Source organism: Pholcus phalangioides, unplaced genomic scaffold (assembly GCF_987345545.1).
Source record: "Pholcus phalangioides strain wild (caught in Gottingen) unplaced genomic scaffold, Ppha-v1.0 ptg000019l_1, whole genome shotgun sequence".
Taxonomy (NCBI): domain Eukaryota; kingdom Metazoa; phylum Arthropoda; class Arachnida; order Araneae; family Pholcidae; genus Pholcus; species Pholcus phalangioides.
Window position 1 is genome coordinate 10,601,649 of NW_028301612.1, and position 15,636 is coordinate 10,617,284.

Here is a 15,636-nt window from a genome sequence, read left to right on the forward strand (position 1 = left end):
TCCCCAGAATATCCCAGTACCACAACGGGGGCATATGGCCCCAGTTTAGAACCACTGCATTAGAGAAATAGAAGAAACCTTACCTTTAAATCACTGAGTAGACAAGAGGAAAGGTCTTTCGTTTCACTGTTCCTTGTGACAGGAGCCCAAGAACCTTGAGTATTGACATAGTCTTTGTAAGACGACATTCTGTTGTCCTGAGTTTTGCTGGCTTTGATGAAGTATAGTAGTAAATAGCCCAGTCGGCTCTGGTGCATAGACATCACAGCCAAAATATTTAACAGGGGCTGTCGACTAGGGTCATCTTCAGGCATTTGACACAGTGCTCTTAAAAAAAAAATAATGAATTCAAATAATTTTATAATCTTCACAATCCACTCAACTTTACTAAAACTATTCAAATTATTGTCAAAGAATTTTTTGTATTTTCCTGAGACCAAAACCGCAGCTATATAGCTGCACAAGTTAATTTTTGAAGTACATGCCAAGGTTAAAACTGTGGGCCAGTAACTTTTTAGGTGATACGATTTTAAGAGATTCTAATGAAATTTCCTATTTCTTATTAATCCACATAAAAAAACTAATACGATAAACTCACTCATGGATAATGCCTTTAATCAAAGTAATATAAAATTTTTAAAGGAAGCATGAAGGATAAGAACAGTGTGCATTAAATTTTACTTCAATGTTATTGTTATTTGTAGCTTTTCAAAATTCAACTACATGTAAAAAAAGCCACAGCATTTCTATTAATTTTTTCCCCTGTTGATTTTTTTTAAAGCGGCTGAATTAACCAAAATTTTGGTAGTTAATCCTTGAGAAATAAAATCTCCAACCAATCAGGCTAAGAAAAACTTTACCATCAAGAATTCACTGCCATGAAATTCAGATATGAAAATTAATTTCCAAACGAATCATTGACAGCACAACTAAATAATAATTTATCACTGTATGAATTTTTGAATAAGAGATAAGTGAATGGACTGAGACATCTCACTCACTTTCTCAGTCACCTACCCTCTCCCTTACTGTCTGTAACCTTTCTGTGGTTCCCAACGTAGAGGTGCGGACACGAGCCGATCCCCTCACAACACTAGACACATACTCAGACTGTTAGATACACACACTTTGCTCCAGACTCTGCCGCAAAGCTGAGCTGGAAGGGATGTTTGCAACTGGATTAGTCAGTGGCAGAGTCCTGACTTTCATCTATTGTCTCTGTCACCTACTCTCTCCCTCACTCACTGCTCCTGTCACCTACTCTCTCCCTCACTCACTGCTCCTGTCACCTACTCTCTCCCTCACTCACTGCTCCTGTCACCTACTCTCTCCCTCACTCACTGCCCCTGTCACCTACTCTCACACGCTCACACTTTGGCATCAACTGTTTCTCTGTCACCTAATCTATTTCAATCGCCAAAATTCTCCTATCTACAAATTTTCCCTTTGAAAAATCTTCCCATTAGTAAATTGTTGGCAATGAATTTTCAGTACATCAATCAATCATGTTGTTAACATAACAAGGGCAATAACAATGTAAACCAAAAATTTATTTTTTTTCAATTTCTTTCACTCAAGAACTATTAATTATAGCCTACCTGAACAAGACAAAAAGCGGGCTTCCTATTGAATCTTCTATGGACCTGAAAAAAACGACACTAATGAATACGCATCAAATTAATAATTTTGAAGATTTCATAAATGCTTTTCTTTTCCACTTATAAAACAAAAACATTTTAATAAATTTATTAAACAAAACATTTAATTTAAATACCGCAAAGCAATGAGTTTCAATATGCTTAATCAAAATATTTTTCAAGATATTTACAATGCAGCAACCTTGTCTGTAATGCAGATGTGCCAACTTTTGGAATCCCGGGATTCTCCCGAAGGGGGGTACCCCCTCCCCTGGAACTCAGACTCGATCAAAAAAAATTCCCAAATTTTTATCAATTGAGAAAAAGTTCCTTTCCTTCCCCCAAGACCGGTTCTGCACTGCCCCCCCCCCCAGCAGAATATAATTTAATGTCAGTCTTTCCATGCGGAATAGAGAAATCACATCTACATATACTGTTCATAAAACATAAGTTTCCTTTAGTGGATGCTATCAGCAATTGATAATCTTGAATATAAGAACTCCTAAAAGCTTTATATTTAGCTTTATATAGCTTAAAGGTTTTATATTTTCTTTCTGAAGACATATTTAATCGAAGGAAACAACTTAAAAAACTTCAAAACACAAAGCTGCTGATGAAAAAACTTGTGTTTACCGCATGGCTGTTAATGGAATACAATAACGATTATACAGGAATTTTGGCAACCAAGGTCATGCCCCTGATAAATGATGACCGATAAACGCTTGGTGATAAAGTCACCAAGACTTTTTTTACGACTGCTCGATGGAAATGACCACGGCTGTCCTCTATGAGTGCTCTCCCTAACGACGACAGCAGTCCTTGACATCACGACAATGTGAAAGTCCGTGTAAAATCTAATTTTCTGCGAAAATCCTGAGAAATTTCAACAAATCCGGAGAGCGGGAGGAAGGGTGAAAAATCCGGAGTTTCCCACCTAAATCCGGAGAGTTGGCAGATCTGCTTGTTTGTAATGTCAGTATCCTAAATAAAGCTGCCAGTATAATTAACTCATAGTGTCACCCTGCTTAGGAAACAATTTTTATTCTGTTATGAGGGTAAATTTATATAGAAGTTTGACTGCAGACGTGCCAACTTTTGAAATCCAGAAATCCGGAGATTCTCTCTAAAAAAATTCAAATTACAAAGCTGGGGACGAAAAAACGTGTTTACCGCACGGCTGTTAATGGAATACAATAACGATTATACAGGAATTTTGGCAACTAAGGTCATGCCCCTGATAAATGACTGCCGATAAACGCTACGAAAACGAAGTCTTTGCCAGTTGCTTAAATGCGGTCACAGAGACTTTTTTACGGCTGCTTGATGGAAATGATTATGGGTGTTTTCCTTAACAACGACTGTAATCATTGACGCCACAACAACGTGAAAGCTCGCGTAAAATCTAATTTTCCGCCAAAATCCGGAGAAATTTTAACAATCCGGAGAGCATGAGGAAGGATGAAAAATCTGGAGTCTCCTGCCTAAATCGGGAGAGTTGGCAGGTCTGTGACTGTATCAAAATTAACTGCAAGCACACTTACTCTTCATCAATTTCTAAAGGGAAGATTTTCCGGCTGAAATCATCACTGAATATCTGTGCTAAGCACACACCAAGAGAAGATGCGACATCCTGGTCAAATTCCTGTAAGAAAAATAATTAAATTTCATTTTCAATAAAATCTTGACATTAATGGAGAAATCATTAACCTAAAGCATTATTGCTATTATAGGCTTCTATCAATGATGAAAGTGCCTTGAAAATGAAACGGCACTTTATCTTAATTGGGTGGAAATGCGATAAAACTTCCTGTTACAGACCAGAGTAAAAGAACACATCTTCTATTGAACAAGTTTCGTGGGCTACATTTGGACAAGGGCGAAAGGTCGGGCACCCTAAATTAAGAGCTTTAATCTAAAAACTCAAGTGAAAACACTTCTTCAAATCAACTGAACCATGATTTTGGAATTCTGGTTGAATAATAAATATACAGTAGACTTTCCTTATAACGATGCTCAGTGTTTCACGAAAATAGCTGCACATTATTATAATGAGGATCGACTGCAATTATTCAACCAGAATTATATCGAGAAGTTGTTGTGTCAAACATTTGAGAAGAATAGCTTTTGGAGAGAATTCATACTTGGAATATGAATTATTCTTGCACTTTTCTCCGTGGTTTGATTGTACATGTATACCTATGTATTTTATTGTTTAATGCTAACTTATATCTATAATTATTTAGCTTTAAAATATTCTGTAAATTTTTTTCGTGTGCAGAAATAAAATTACATTAAAAATTGATGGAATAAAAATTATATCATTCATTGTAAGCAGCAAAATAAAAATGCATTAGGCCAAACAATAATAATGATAAAATTTTGATATTGAAATACATGCACACACCTATACAGAATTTTCCAATATCAAGGTGAACATTGACTATCAAAATTTTCAAAAACAATTTTGGAAAATGAAAAACACAGATTTTGTATATTTCTTTGCAAAAAGAAGAGAAGGGGCAGAACTGAGTTCAAATACTGTATTAGATTGAATGGTCTTTCAATGTCATTATATCTGATGAAAAATAACATGGAACGAATAAGAAAAAATTTGGGACGTTCATGTTTCAGTCGTTATAAAGGAACAATCACAATAGACAGACTTATAGGTGAGTGGTTCCATGGAATCTGGTACTGCGATCAGAGGTCTATTGTGTTATCTCCAAAAAAATTAGAAGTCCTTAGTAAAGACCTGTAGGTGAACAGAAAAATTCAGCAAAGATCTAATAGGAATGTCTTGAAGCTCCCAGGTTTCGATCAACTGACAATCCAAGTGCTCAAGCCTATGTGCACACAGAGTACATTTCACATGCACAAAGAAAGCGAATAGATGTTTCTTCCTTATGTAAACAACCTTTACAGGTTGAGTCACTACTAACTCTTAAAAGGTATCTTAATATTAAGAAGTCATCAACAAATAAGGTAAATGCATTAGGAGTTTTTGTATTTTTCGTGTATTTGCCTTATTTTGTTGGTGACTTCTTAATATTCTTGGGCAAAGTTGATCTATTCTTCCAGGTATCTTAATGTTATACGAGTACAGTGACCAGTAAGTAGACCAATTAGATGGAAGCCTTCATTTCCCACTCAACTCCATTGATTGGAAATTGCCGTAGGGCGATACATGACCAGAGTTAGTGTGCGATAAAGTAGTAAGTAGACGAACAGCTCTATGCATATTATTTTTGCTACGCTTCACCCACTCAGCTACAGGGAAACTAGAGTGTGGATCAGCGAACTGTTCCTATGTGACCACATCACACCCTTTTGAAGCGAAATAGGCAAAACATTCACTGAGCGTGTAAAGGCAATAAAGAAAACTATGAGACATACTTTACATTTTTTCACTTTTTTGTGTATAATTATGCATTCTCTTTCGCTTTAAAGAAATTAATAACAATGAATACTTTCATTTTTAAAGAAGCAAAACACTAATTTTTGGAAAATTTAAGAGGGATATCTCAAAAATTGAAAAAAAAGAAAAAAAAGAAAAAAAAAACACTATTTTTACTGACATTTATGTAATATTTTGATTATATACATGAAATTTTTTCTTAAATGAATATCATATGCACATTTAAAAAAATTAGAAGTACATGAAAAAGAAATATGACAAACATTTGGGATAAATTGAGAAGCTCTATCCATACTTATAATACCTTAATATTAATTACAAATTCCTATTGACAACCTATATTTTAATATAAAATAAATTCATAACAATATAAATTTTTAAACATTTCATCATAAAATCAAACTTGTGATTCTTCTTTTTTTTTTTTTTATGTCATACAATTAGGATCCCAATAGAAACTAAAGTATTTTTCTATAGCTCAGTTCCCTGAAGCCAGGCCTGTAACTAAGATGAGGCAACCAGAGCAATGTCCCAGGCACCCAAGCCAAATGGGGAAGCCCTATAAAATTTTACTTATTTTGCATAACACAGTTGATCATCCCACTTATAACGTCTCCACTTAGAATGTTTTCTCGTCTAATATGACTTTTTCCCATGGTCCTAACTCTACTAATTCTCATTAAGATTTCCAGCTTAAAAGTTTTCCTCTTACCTTTTTTTTTATGACGGTTTTTTGGAAAAGTTATAAATGGATTCCGCTTATGTTTATAAAATGTTTTATGTTTTTCTTGGGAGGAAAAAGTCTGCCTTAGGGCCCCGAGAGGGCACGCTATGGCCCTATATATATACCTGAACCTCAGTTCCATCTTTCTTCCATTTTCTCCATCGTTTGGTGCAATTAAAGGCAGAACATGCTATCAATATTTGTATACGGCAAATGTAAACCAATACTAATACAAAGTAAAAAATGAAAGACTGCATTCAAAAATACTGAAGGTTCCAGCACTTTAAATGCCAAGGTAGGTATGCAGAATGCTATATTTTTTCTATTTTGCTCCTTCACACCCACTTTTCTATTCTCTGCGTCAGCTTGCACAACTCCTAATTATTCTATGGGGAGTCTTCACTCCATTTTCCCTATGGTTCAGTGGCTTCATCAGCTTATTATGCTTGAAACTAGAGCAGTCACAATTTATCTTTTTTGCCTGTCACTAGCCATCAATGTTCAGCCAATCTTGATACTGGTTTTGCTTGGATGAGCTGAAAATAATATCTCTAATCAATTCCCGTGAAATACCCAACGCTGGCTCAGGACCAATGAACAGTCCCAGAACCCCTTCTAGCCAGCTTGTCAGCCAATTCATTTCCTGAGATGCCTGAATGACCAGGAACCCAACAAAGCTTGAATAATCGCAATAGCTCATGATTGCTACCATGAGATTTGATTGTATATGCACAATAAAAACAAAATTGTATACATATTACTTCGAAAAAATTTTACCTCTTGTAAAACAGCTTCTAATAGCCTCTCTACGATTTCACACCGGGTTTCACAGTCCCTAGAGACGAAGAGAAAAAGAGAGAAAAAATTAAAATTTATATTTAATGTTATTAAAGAAGTTCAATTTGCAATGTTTTGGAGTATGAGATGTTTGAATTTTGGGACATTAACTTTTTGCCCAGTTTTAGGTATCAGATAGAACACGCAATAAAATTTTACAAATATTTTACAAATATGTGCACGTGTGTGTGTGTCAATAATTTTATAAACTAATTTTCAATTACTGTGGGATGCTTAACATTATGGGTATTTAATAGACAGAGAATGGAAATGACAAAACTTCCATAAAATCCATACTTTTCATTCTGTAAGCTGACTACATGTTGTTTGATGTTGTGGTTCAACTGTGCTATCAGCTCTGCAACCACGTGCTGGTCAATTTTGGAATTTTCCTTTATAGGCCTGAACTTGTTGTCTCGTGTTCGAAGTTTACCTGAGGGGGGAAAAACAAGCTTGAAATCATATATAAAAATATGAGTTTTTTGTTGTTCTAAATTTATTAAAGTGTACATTATTTTAAACTAAAGCTTTCCACTTTTGTTAGAAAAAAACAAATAACATCATTACTTATTTATTGATTTCAAATATAGTGACACCTTGCTACAATGATACTCTAATATAATGATAAATCTTTCTATCACCCAGCTGAATGAATTTCCAAAAAGTTATGTGCCAGAATCATTATTTTATACGCTAGTGTTGGGCATGTTGTTGAAAAAAATAATAAAAAATACAGCCTGGTAAAAGTTTCTTACATGCTGTGGGCATGTCAGGCAATAAATAGATTTTTCCAGCCCTGCCCTACAGCAATATTTTTCAAATCTCAGTTTGATTTGCCTTTAATCCAAAGCTTGACAAGTTCCAAAAAAAATTTAGGGGGGTTAACCAAATTTCTTAGGAATAGCACCCCCCCCCCAAGAAAAACAGCTCCAACATAACTTTCCCCCTCCTCTAACTTTTCTGAGACTTCATAACCCCTTTCCATTTTGGTAGACATGCTGATATAAATTTCACAGATTTTGTGTTGCTTATAGGCTCCAATTGCACACGAAATAAACTCAAATTGCTTTCCATAAATAATCCTCAAATTATTTTTACATCATTATACAGTAATTGATTTAGACATACTGAACATAGGTTAAATAAATTAATTCACTTCATATGTATACACGATATATAAGTTGTAATTTGAGCTAACCAAGAGGAATATCATCCTCATCTTCGCTAAACTGGGCTTCACCATCATTCACCGTTGAATTGTGATTCACGTCAGGGATCATTTCTACTGGTTCTCTAAGAGGTTCTTCAACTTTACCTAAACGAATGAGAAAAATAGACTCATGCAACCTCATGTGGTTTTGAGAAATAGTGATCATGCCAATTTTATGTTATACATGCTTGGAAAAAAAATAGACATAAGACACCGCATATGCATTCTCTCTGTTAAAGATTTGTAGAAGTGGGTTAAAGTGCTATACAATTGTTATAGACTCAGTTAACTTATTCCTACATGGCTTTACATATATATTACAGTTGATCTAGTGTTGGTAAGTGGAAAAGAATTCAGGCATGCATGGATCATGCAATTATTACTGAAATTAAGGAATAGAGATGTGAAAAAGAATCGAAGAACTGTAATTTTTATTAAATTTTTTACACTCTTTCTTTCTGTAAGTCATTTCACCAACAAAACACATGATGAAATCTTGAAACAAATTCAAATTTGAAACAATAATCAAAATGAATTGTTTGGGAACAAACTGTTTTGAATCAACCTATTCCTGTTATGGTAGCTTCTCCCACAATATTGCAGGACAGAATTAATGAGAAATTGGCAAAAACAAACTAATAGCAAAAAATGTAATCCAAAACAAATCTGGTCATAATTTTTAGTGCTGAGAGGTTGGAAGTTATTTTTAATAGAGTGCAAATTGCAAGAAAGTCCTAGTACCATATACAGTGGAACCCTGATTTAACATCACCATCTGTCCCAAAGAATTTTGGTGCTATAACGAGTTTGCCGTAATAGCATTGGAATATTGTTTCAGAGAAATCATATTACATAAATTCACACATTCATTACAAATTATTGTATCTCAGTGTATATTATTAGTGTCTTATTAGTTAATAGTGTCTTATTATATATATATATGTCTATTAGTGTCTTAGTGTTATTAGTGTCTTAATGAATAAAATAACTTATTTTACACGCATTCAAGTCTAAGTTGAGAAAATTATAGTAAAATTGTATTATAAATCATTGTACAATCACTTGAATATTTCATAATATAAAACTTAACAGAAACATACACTTACCTACGAAATTATTTTAATTTTGCATAAATTCAGAGATGCATTGCATAAGTGTGAAAACAAAATAAACAAGGGAAAAATAGCAGCATTGTTTTTAGTCTATAATGGTTTTTCCCCAAAAAATATTTTGTATTGCTTGTTCAAGTTTTCTTATTTGCTATAATAATTTTTTCAAGATCACTTTGTTAATTATCACCCATACCACTTGAACGATCAGCGAGTAAAAATGTGGTCTGTTGGCCACATAGAATGAACTGGTGCAGTGCGGTTGTTGTATGCTTTCCCGTATCAATGAATCTGTTCCCTTGAATAGGTTGGTTATTTGGCTTCAGAATGTGTTTAAAAAACACAATTCTTTATTCTTTAAGTTAAGTCATTTGCTCTAAACTGTTATGTTGATGGACAATAACAGTTGAATGAAAAGGATAAATCCTCAACTAATTAAAAAAAAAAAAAAGAAGCAAAGAATGGGGGAAAGAAATATTGCAGAATTGTGGAAATTCTTGGAAAATGACACACAAACTCTGCATGCACTCAAACAATAGTTGGTATTATAACAAGTTGATTTCCAATATGGAAGCTTTCTTCACTGAAAATTTATAGCGTTGACACTATAACAGGGTTCAACTGTATTTATTTTAAGGTTACATTTTGAGAACCAGTTTACATCTTTAATCCAACAATTATGACATCAGCACCTTAATTTTTTTTAAGAATGAGTAAAAATAAATACACATAAATTGTTACCTTCTAATGGTGAACAGAACTCTGCAAAGCTCTCTCTTATCATGGAACGTAACTCTTTGTCTAACTTCGGATTGTCAAACAAAGGAGATAATGACCTGAAATGAGAAGACAGAAAAAAATAGTTTAATAAACATGCATACTTTGTAAAGAAGAGCCACAATTTTCTCACATATTGTTTTATGAACATAAATTTCTCTTTTACCAGGCAAGAATGACGAGGGAAAAAAAATCCAGTTATTTCCATAAAGGAAAAAAAGGTAGAATCCCAGCCAGTGTTCCCCCAATTTCTCACTTATCACAAATTTACTGTTTTGATCAATTAGGGTAAAAGAATGAATTGTTTCCTGATGTGTGATTATGTGCGAGCATTTAAAATATGTGAGCAAGTGTGCTCATAATCTAAATAAGTATGAATAGCGTACATAAATACAAATGTAAACTTAATAAAGCTAAAATAGCATTAATATGTGTTAAGTAAGGGTAAAAGAATGGATTGTAGACAAACTGAGAAAATAGAACTCTTACCATATTTTAGGTAAATTTTAACCCCTCTGTTCGGATCTCAGTATTTCTCGTAAATTTCAGTACATCTCAGAATGTCACAGGCCGAAGGCCCCGATTTGCGCAGATCGTCATACACTGTATGCTCTGCTCTTTTGATTGAGATTTTTTTCTACTGCTATACCATTCAAGTACATTTCCCCATGTTACACTATGCCATCCCGCTTTCTGAATATTTATGGCCAGTTTTGGCCTCTTTGAAAATGAGTCATTATAATCATTCTCTTTGATTAAATTTCTGAACCAGCTTGAAAGGTTAATGAATGAGAGTTGTTTACTTTTTTCATAGCTCTGCATGTACAAGGACTTGAATTTATAATTTTTATTGTTTTTAGTGGAAATGGTTTTGGACAAAATGTCTGTCATTAGTTTGACGTATGTCCAACTTCAATAGTATAGGTAGGGTCAAAAAACGTCCAAACAGTCTCTTGAGACAGTGGGAAATGACATTTGTGATAATATGAATGGACAGCTAGGGGGAATCTAAGACTCATGTTTGGCTTTGAAAACTAAACTCAGTAACACATGGCACTGTTTCAAAGTATATATTTCTCTCTCTCTCTCTATATATATATATATATATAGAGAGAGAGAGAGAGAACACTTCTTATTTTTCAGTAAGTCACTGGTTGATTTTAATTAGAGACATTGTCAGCAATTGAACAACACTTTCTCTAAGTTATTGAAGGTGCAAAGTTATTTAAAATATCAGTAGGGCTCAAACACGATATTTCTATAGGTATCTATTCTATGGGCATATGCAGGAATGATTTTCAGTGGAGGGCACAATGAATTTCTTTCATAGAAATTTTTTGAGTTACCAACCTTCAAAAAACATTTAAATTAACAGAAGCTAGTTAAAATAGCATATAAATGGTATTTCCATTCAATATTATATATTTTTTACAAAATATTTTTTAAAAACTAAATTTTTTGCTGCCTTGAGGGGGCACAAGCCCCCTATGCCATCCTCCCAACACAATACAAGAACAATTAGAGAGACGGGGTGGGAAGTGACTAAGTCCATTTTTGAACAGTTTTGGAGAAGTAAAATTCAGGATTCTGAGCAGTTTTGGAACAGCAAAATATAGATTCGGAGCAGATATTTATAAATTGGAGCAGCAAAATTAACAAGAATATTTTCGTTACAACTGTCTTTTGTTATCAAACATATTTTCATCAGCTTGTTTTTTGTTTTTGGCGTTTCAGGCTTTTGACACCTTGTTTGAAAGAGTGGCTGTCATAAAATTTTTGCACACCAGTCTATTCAAGATGATTTTTGCTTACTTAGGGCACTGCTGTCTGCACTTCAAATGGGCTAAACATTTTCTATAAGTTTTAAATTTTTTTATACCCGGAAAGAAATTGTTCCAAAATAGGAGAGAATTTCGAAAGAAATAACACGATGTTTAGCGATTCAGCACTCAGTATTTGGCGAGATTAGCGATCTGACACCCGTTATTTGGCGATTTAACACTCGTTATTCAGCAAAGTTTCTAAATTAGCATTCGTAATTCGGCGGATATACTCTTTTTACGCCCAGAATGCATTTTTTTTTTTCACGAAACATCGGGATTTGACGCAGAGAATCGGCCACAGTAATTTTTTGTTGCTTTAATGACGACTTTTTTTTTTTTTTTTGAAAACGGAAACCAACTCACATTTGCGCTCTAAAACTGGAAGATCATTGCAAACCATCTTCAGTTGCACGATCACGGATATTATCGGGGTTTCGCGATGGAAAGCCCGATGAGGAACCGATAGTTTAAATAAGGCGATACTTCAAGTACAATGGAATAAAACACGCTCTTCTAGGAAAGAATCGTTTCGCGGCAAGCAGAACAAAAACTTTTTGGCGTCCTTTCCGAGAATACTGAAGCAAAATTCGCTATTTGGAGCGGAAAAATACGAAAATACACTATTGGAGCCGGATGGCTCAAGATGTTGATTTTGGCGCATGCGGCGCAGAGTTCCCACTCCTCCTGGAGAGAGAGACTTATACTTGTAAAAAGTCTACTTATATTGTAACACATCTAATAAATATAATAGCTGTTGCTAAAAACATTCAATAGTTAATTCCTTTAGGCCCTCTGGAAGGACTTGACTCTTGAGGTCACAAAGTTTTTGTTTGTATTATATGTGCATACAGCGTGTACCACAAAGGTTTCCCTGATTTTAAAATGAAATAACTCTGAAACACTGATCGATAGAAGAATAAAACAAGTCGTATATTTATTTTGAAAGCTGTAAAAAGCTGATACAGAAGTTTCTACAAATCTTCCCAACAGGTGGTGCTGTACGTGTTACCGCAGTTCGGAGTTAGAGAAACAGGCTATCAAATATCCAGTCAGAGGATTGACCAGGTTTTTCGTGGTTCATGCAAGATGGAGGCCCAATCACACCGTACCACTTCGGTTTTTGCCTTTCTTGAGAAACACGTCGGGAATAGTCATTGCATTGAACTATTCCACATTTATTGCAATAAACATGGATTGGCCTCCACACTCACTGATGCGACTACTTTCTGTGGGGAAACTGTTTTCTGGAGTAATCCTGCAACACTGGGCAAGCTTCAAGATTTGATCGGTGAGGCATGTGCATCCATTTATATTGAGACACAACGGAGGATGACTGAAAATTTCATTCTTCGTTTGGGCCCTCTCTGTGCTGCAAAAGTTACACATTTTGATGCGATTGTAATGAACATTTTATAGCCCGTTTCTCGGACTTTGTACTGCGACTACAGCGTACAGTGCCACCTGTTGGCAACATTTGTAACTAATTTCGAAACTACTGTATTCGATTTCCATTCCAAGGTTAACTCAGGAAGAACCAACGTACTACTTGTTTTAATCTTCCATTAAATAAAAATAGGTTATTTCATTTTAAAATCAGAGAGTCCTTTGTGGGACACCCTGTATGTGTGTATTTGTGCAACCCAAATAAAAGAAAGGAAATATGAATTTTCTCTGCCTATAAAGCATTAAGGAAAGAAATTTTATGGAAATTAACCTTTTAACGGCCAATGTTCCCAATTGGGAACATACTTTTGATTAATTCAAAAAAAATATTTCTCTTCAACGAAAATAGCTGATTTTTTTTCCCTGAACATATAAGGTTCTGAACTTAATTTAGAAAAGACAAAAGTTATTCGATTCAGCTCTTATCATATCAATTTATTATTCTAAAATCACCCATTTTCAAGGGAAATTATCTGTAAGTTTATGTTTTAATTATTAAAATAGTTTTTGTAAACATACATGCATCTCAATTTTTTTTTAATTGTAGAATATTGCCAAGAATGATAAGAAATGCTCAATGAGAGAGAAAAAAAATTTGTTTGAATTCCAGGGAACTTTTCCTACGATTGTTCCCAATTGGGAACATTGGCCACTACTGACTATTCTAAAGTGCAATGCAGGGGAGTGGCATTCCGAAAAAACAATTTATTGCTTTTTCCTTCTCTCTGGTGTGTCTCAAAAGGAAGGAAAAGTATCAAATTTCACATTCCGATGTTTACATGCAGCACCCCCTTTTTTCTGTGACTGACTTTGCCCTCCCCCCCCCCCCCTTTCAACCTTCCCTCTACGTTTTGAGTAATTTTGTTGGTACGTTGGTCTTTCAGTTCTCAGTTGATATCTGGTCTTGTGACTTTCTACACTTCTTTTTCCCATCTTTTTTGTTATACTAGTAGCTTATTAGACTGAGTTTGAGAGATTCTGATATATCACATCTCTGATGAAGAATTCGAAATGTGCCAGCTACTGCCTGATGAAAATGAGCGGACTACAGATGAGGAAAATATCGATGACAACATGCTTGGCCCGGTCGTTCCTGCAGATGTTTGTGGATATCTGTGTTAAAAATCACCACGTAGTTCATTTGTGGGTGAATTTGTAGATCCTATCAACATGCCTTCTACATCAAAATTGCCTTTCAAAGATCAGATAATTACCCAGTCAAAAAATAAGAAAACATCATGTGTCAAGTGCCAAAAGACTAAAATTCATGCAACCGAAGTGGGAAAAAAATACTGCATTCGACAAAAATATAAGTGAACTTACTGGAGCAATCAGTCATAAGTTTCCTGAGATAAGTGCAAGCCGACTCGATTGATATTTTTTTTCAAATTTTTACCGCAAGAGTACCTCAGTTACTTGGCTGAGATGACAAATATTTATGTCGCACAACATGGATCGAATTTGAAAATTGAGTGGAAAGAAATCACAAAGTTTTTTGGATTGGTTTTGCTAAGTGGGTATCACAGAATACCAAGTGAAAATGATTACTGGGGTACTTTCAGTAGACGCAGCAGTACCGATTGTCCCCACTGTTATGCCGAGAAATAACTTTAGAGACATAAAAAATAACTTCCATTTGATGGATAACTCTTTGTTACAACCCGGTGATAAGTTGGCTATCTATGATGAATTAAATGAAAAATTCACACACATTCGGTTTGGGTTGTTCTTCCGTATATCTTGTAAGATGTTTATATGGGGAAAACCGATTCGCTTTGGATTTAAAATTTGGATGATTTGCTCAAACAATGTGGTTTCCCATATAAAATGGAAGTATATGCTAGTAAGCAGTCATCGGAGCCTGTGCCTTTAGGTACCAGAGTTGTAAATAATATTTTCTCTCTCTTTATATTTTTAAATAATATCTTTTAACTTATCAAGGGATCCATACAAAAACCTAAATCCGTATGTATGTATTCTTTTGTGAATTTTAGACCAGCATATCAGCTCATCATAAGCTCTTTATTATAATACAGATATACATGCCTTTTGAGTGTATTCGAGAGAAGTTTATTTCCATCATTTTTAAAATTCTATATGTATATTCTTTAATTTTTAAAATAAATTTATTAAATGATGACGAATTTCGCATCATCCTGTAAGATGGCTTCACTGCGAAAATTATGTTTAGTCAGATCCGGCCAATGTTCCCAATTGGGAACATTCAAGAAAACGCATAGGGAAATTTTTTTTCTTCAATTTCTCGATTGATATCTCTTAACTAAAAAATCAGAAGGAGAAATTAACAAAAAAAATAATGAAAATCACTTGGAATCTGAATTCGGCCGGTAAAAGGTTAATGCCGAGAGTTTATCTCGGAAAAAGGGGGGGGGGGGTGATCGATAATCTCCCCATATCCATCTATGATGGATATTTTAATGGTTATTTTAATGTGTGCTTGTGACGGCGCTGTATTTTCAACTGAATTTGAGCTATATTTCAGAAAAACTTCGACGATTACCGCTGTTTTCAACTCGTAGGCTTTCGATTCGGTTACATCCCAAAAAACAATCTTCGGTGACATCGTACTAACGGGATTCGCGACGAAAAACTTCACACGAAAATTTCGCCACCTCCAAGAAAATCACTTTATCAAAAAAA

At 34.5% G+C, this 15,636-nt stretch overlaps 1 protein-coding gene across 2 annotated transcripts in view; it reads right to left on the minus strand.

The window, feature by feature from the left end:
- The window catches only part of IntS3 (integrator complex subunit 3), a 77,766-nt gene that overhangs the window by 24,709 nt on the left and 37,421 nt on the right, over nt 1-15,636 (minus strand). The window contains exons 14-20 of one of the 2 annotated variants that reach the window (XM_089248112.1): nt 9,674-9,768; nt 7,812-7,928; nt 6,911-7,046; nt 6,554-6,611; nt 3,179-3,279; nt 1,599-1,643; nt 84-327 (exon numbers count right to left, since the gene is read on the minus strand). In XM_089248112.1, coding sequence (XP_089104238.1) covers nt 84-327; nt 1,599-1,643; nt 3,179-3,279; nt 6,554-6,611; nt 6,911-7,046; nt 7,812-7,928; nt 9,674-9,768 — 796 coding nt within the window. The remainder of the gene's footprint in view (nt 1-83; nt 328-1,598; nt 1,644-3,178; nt 3,280-6,553; nt 6,612-6,910; nt 7,047-7,811; nt 7,929-9,673; nt 9,769-15,636) is intronic. The other variant, XM_089248113.1, reaches the window with a different exon arrangement.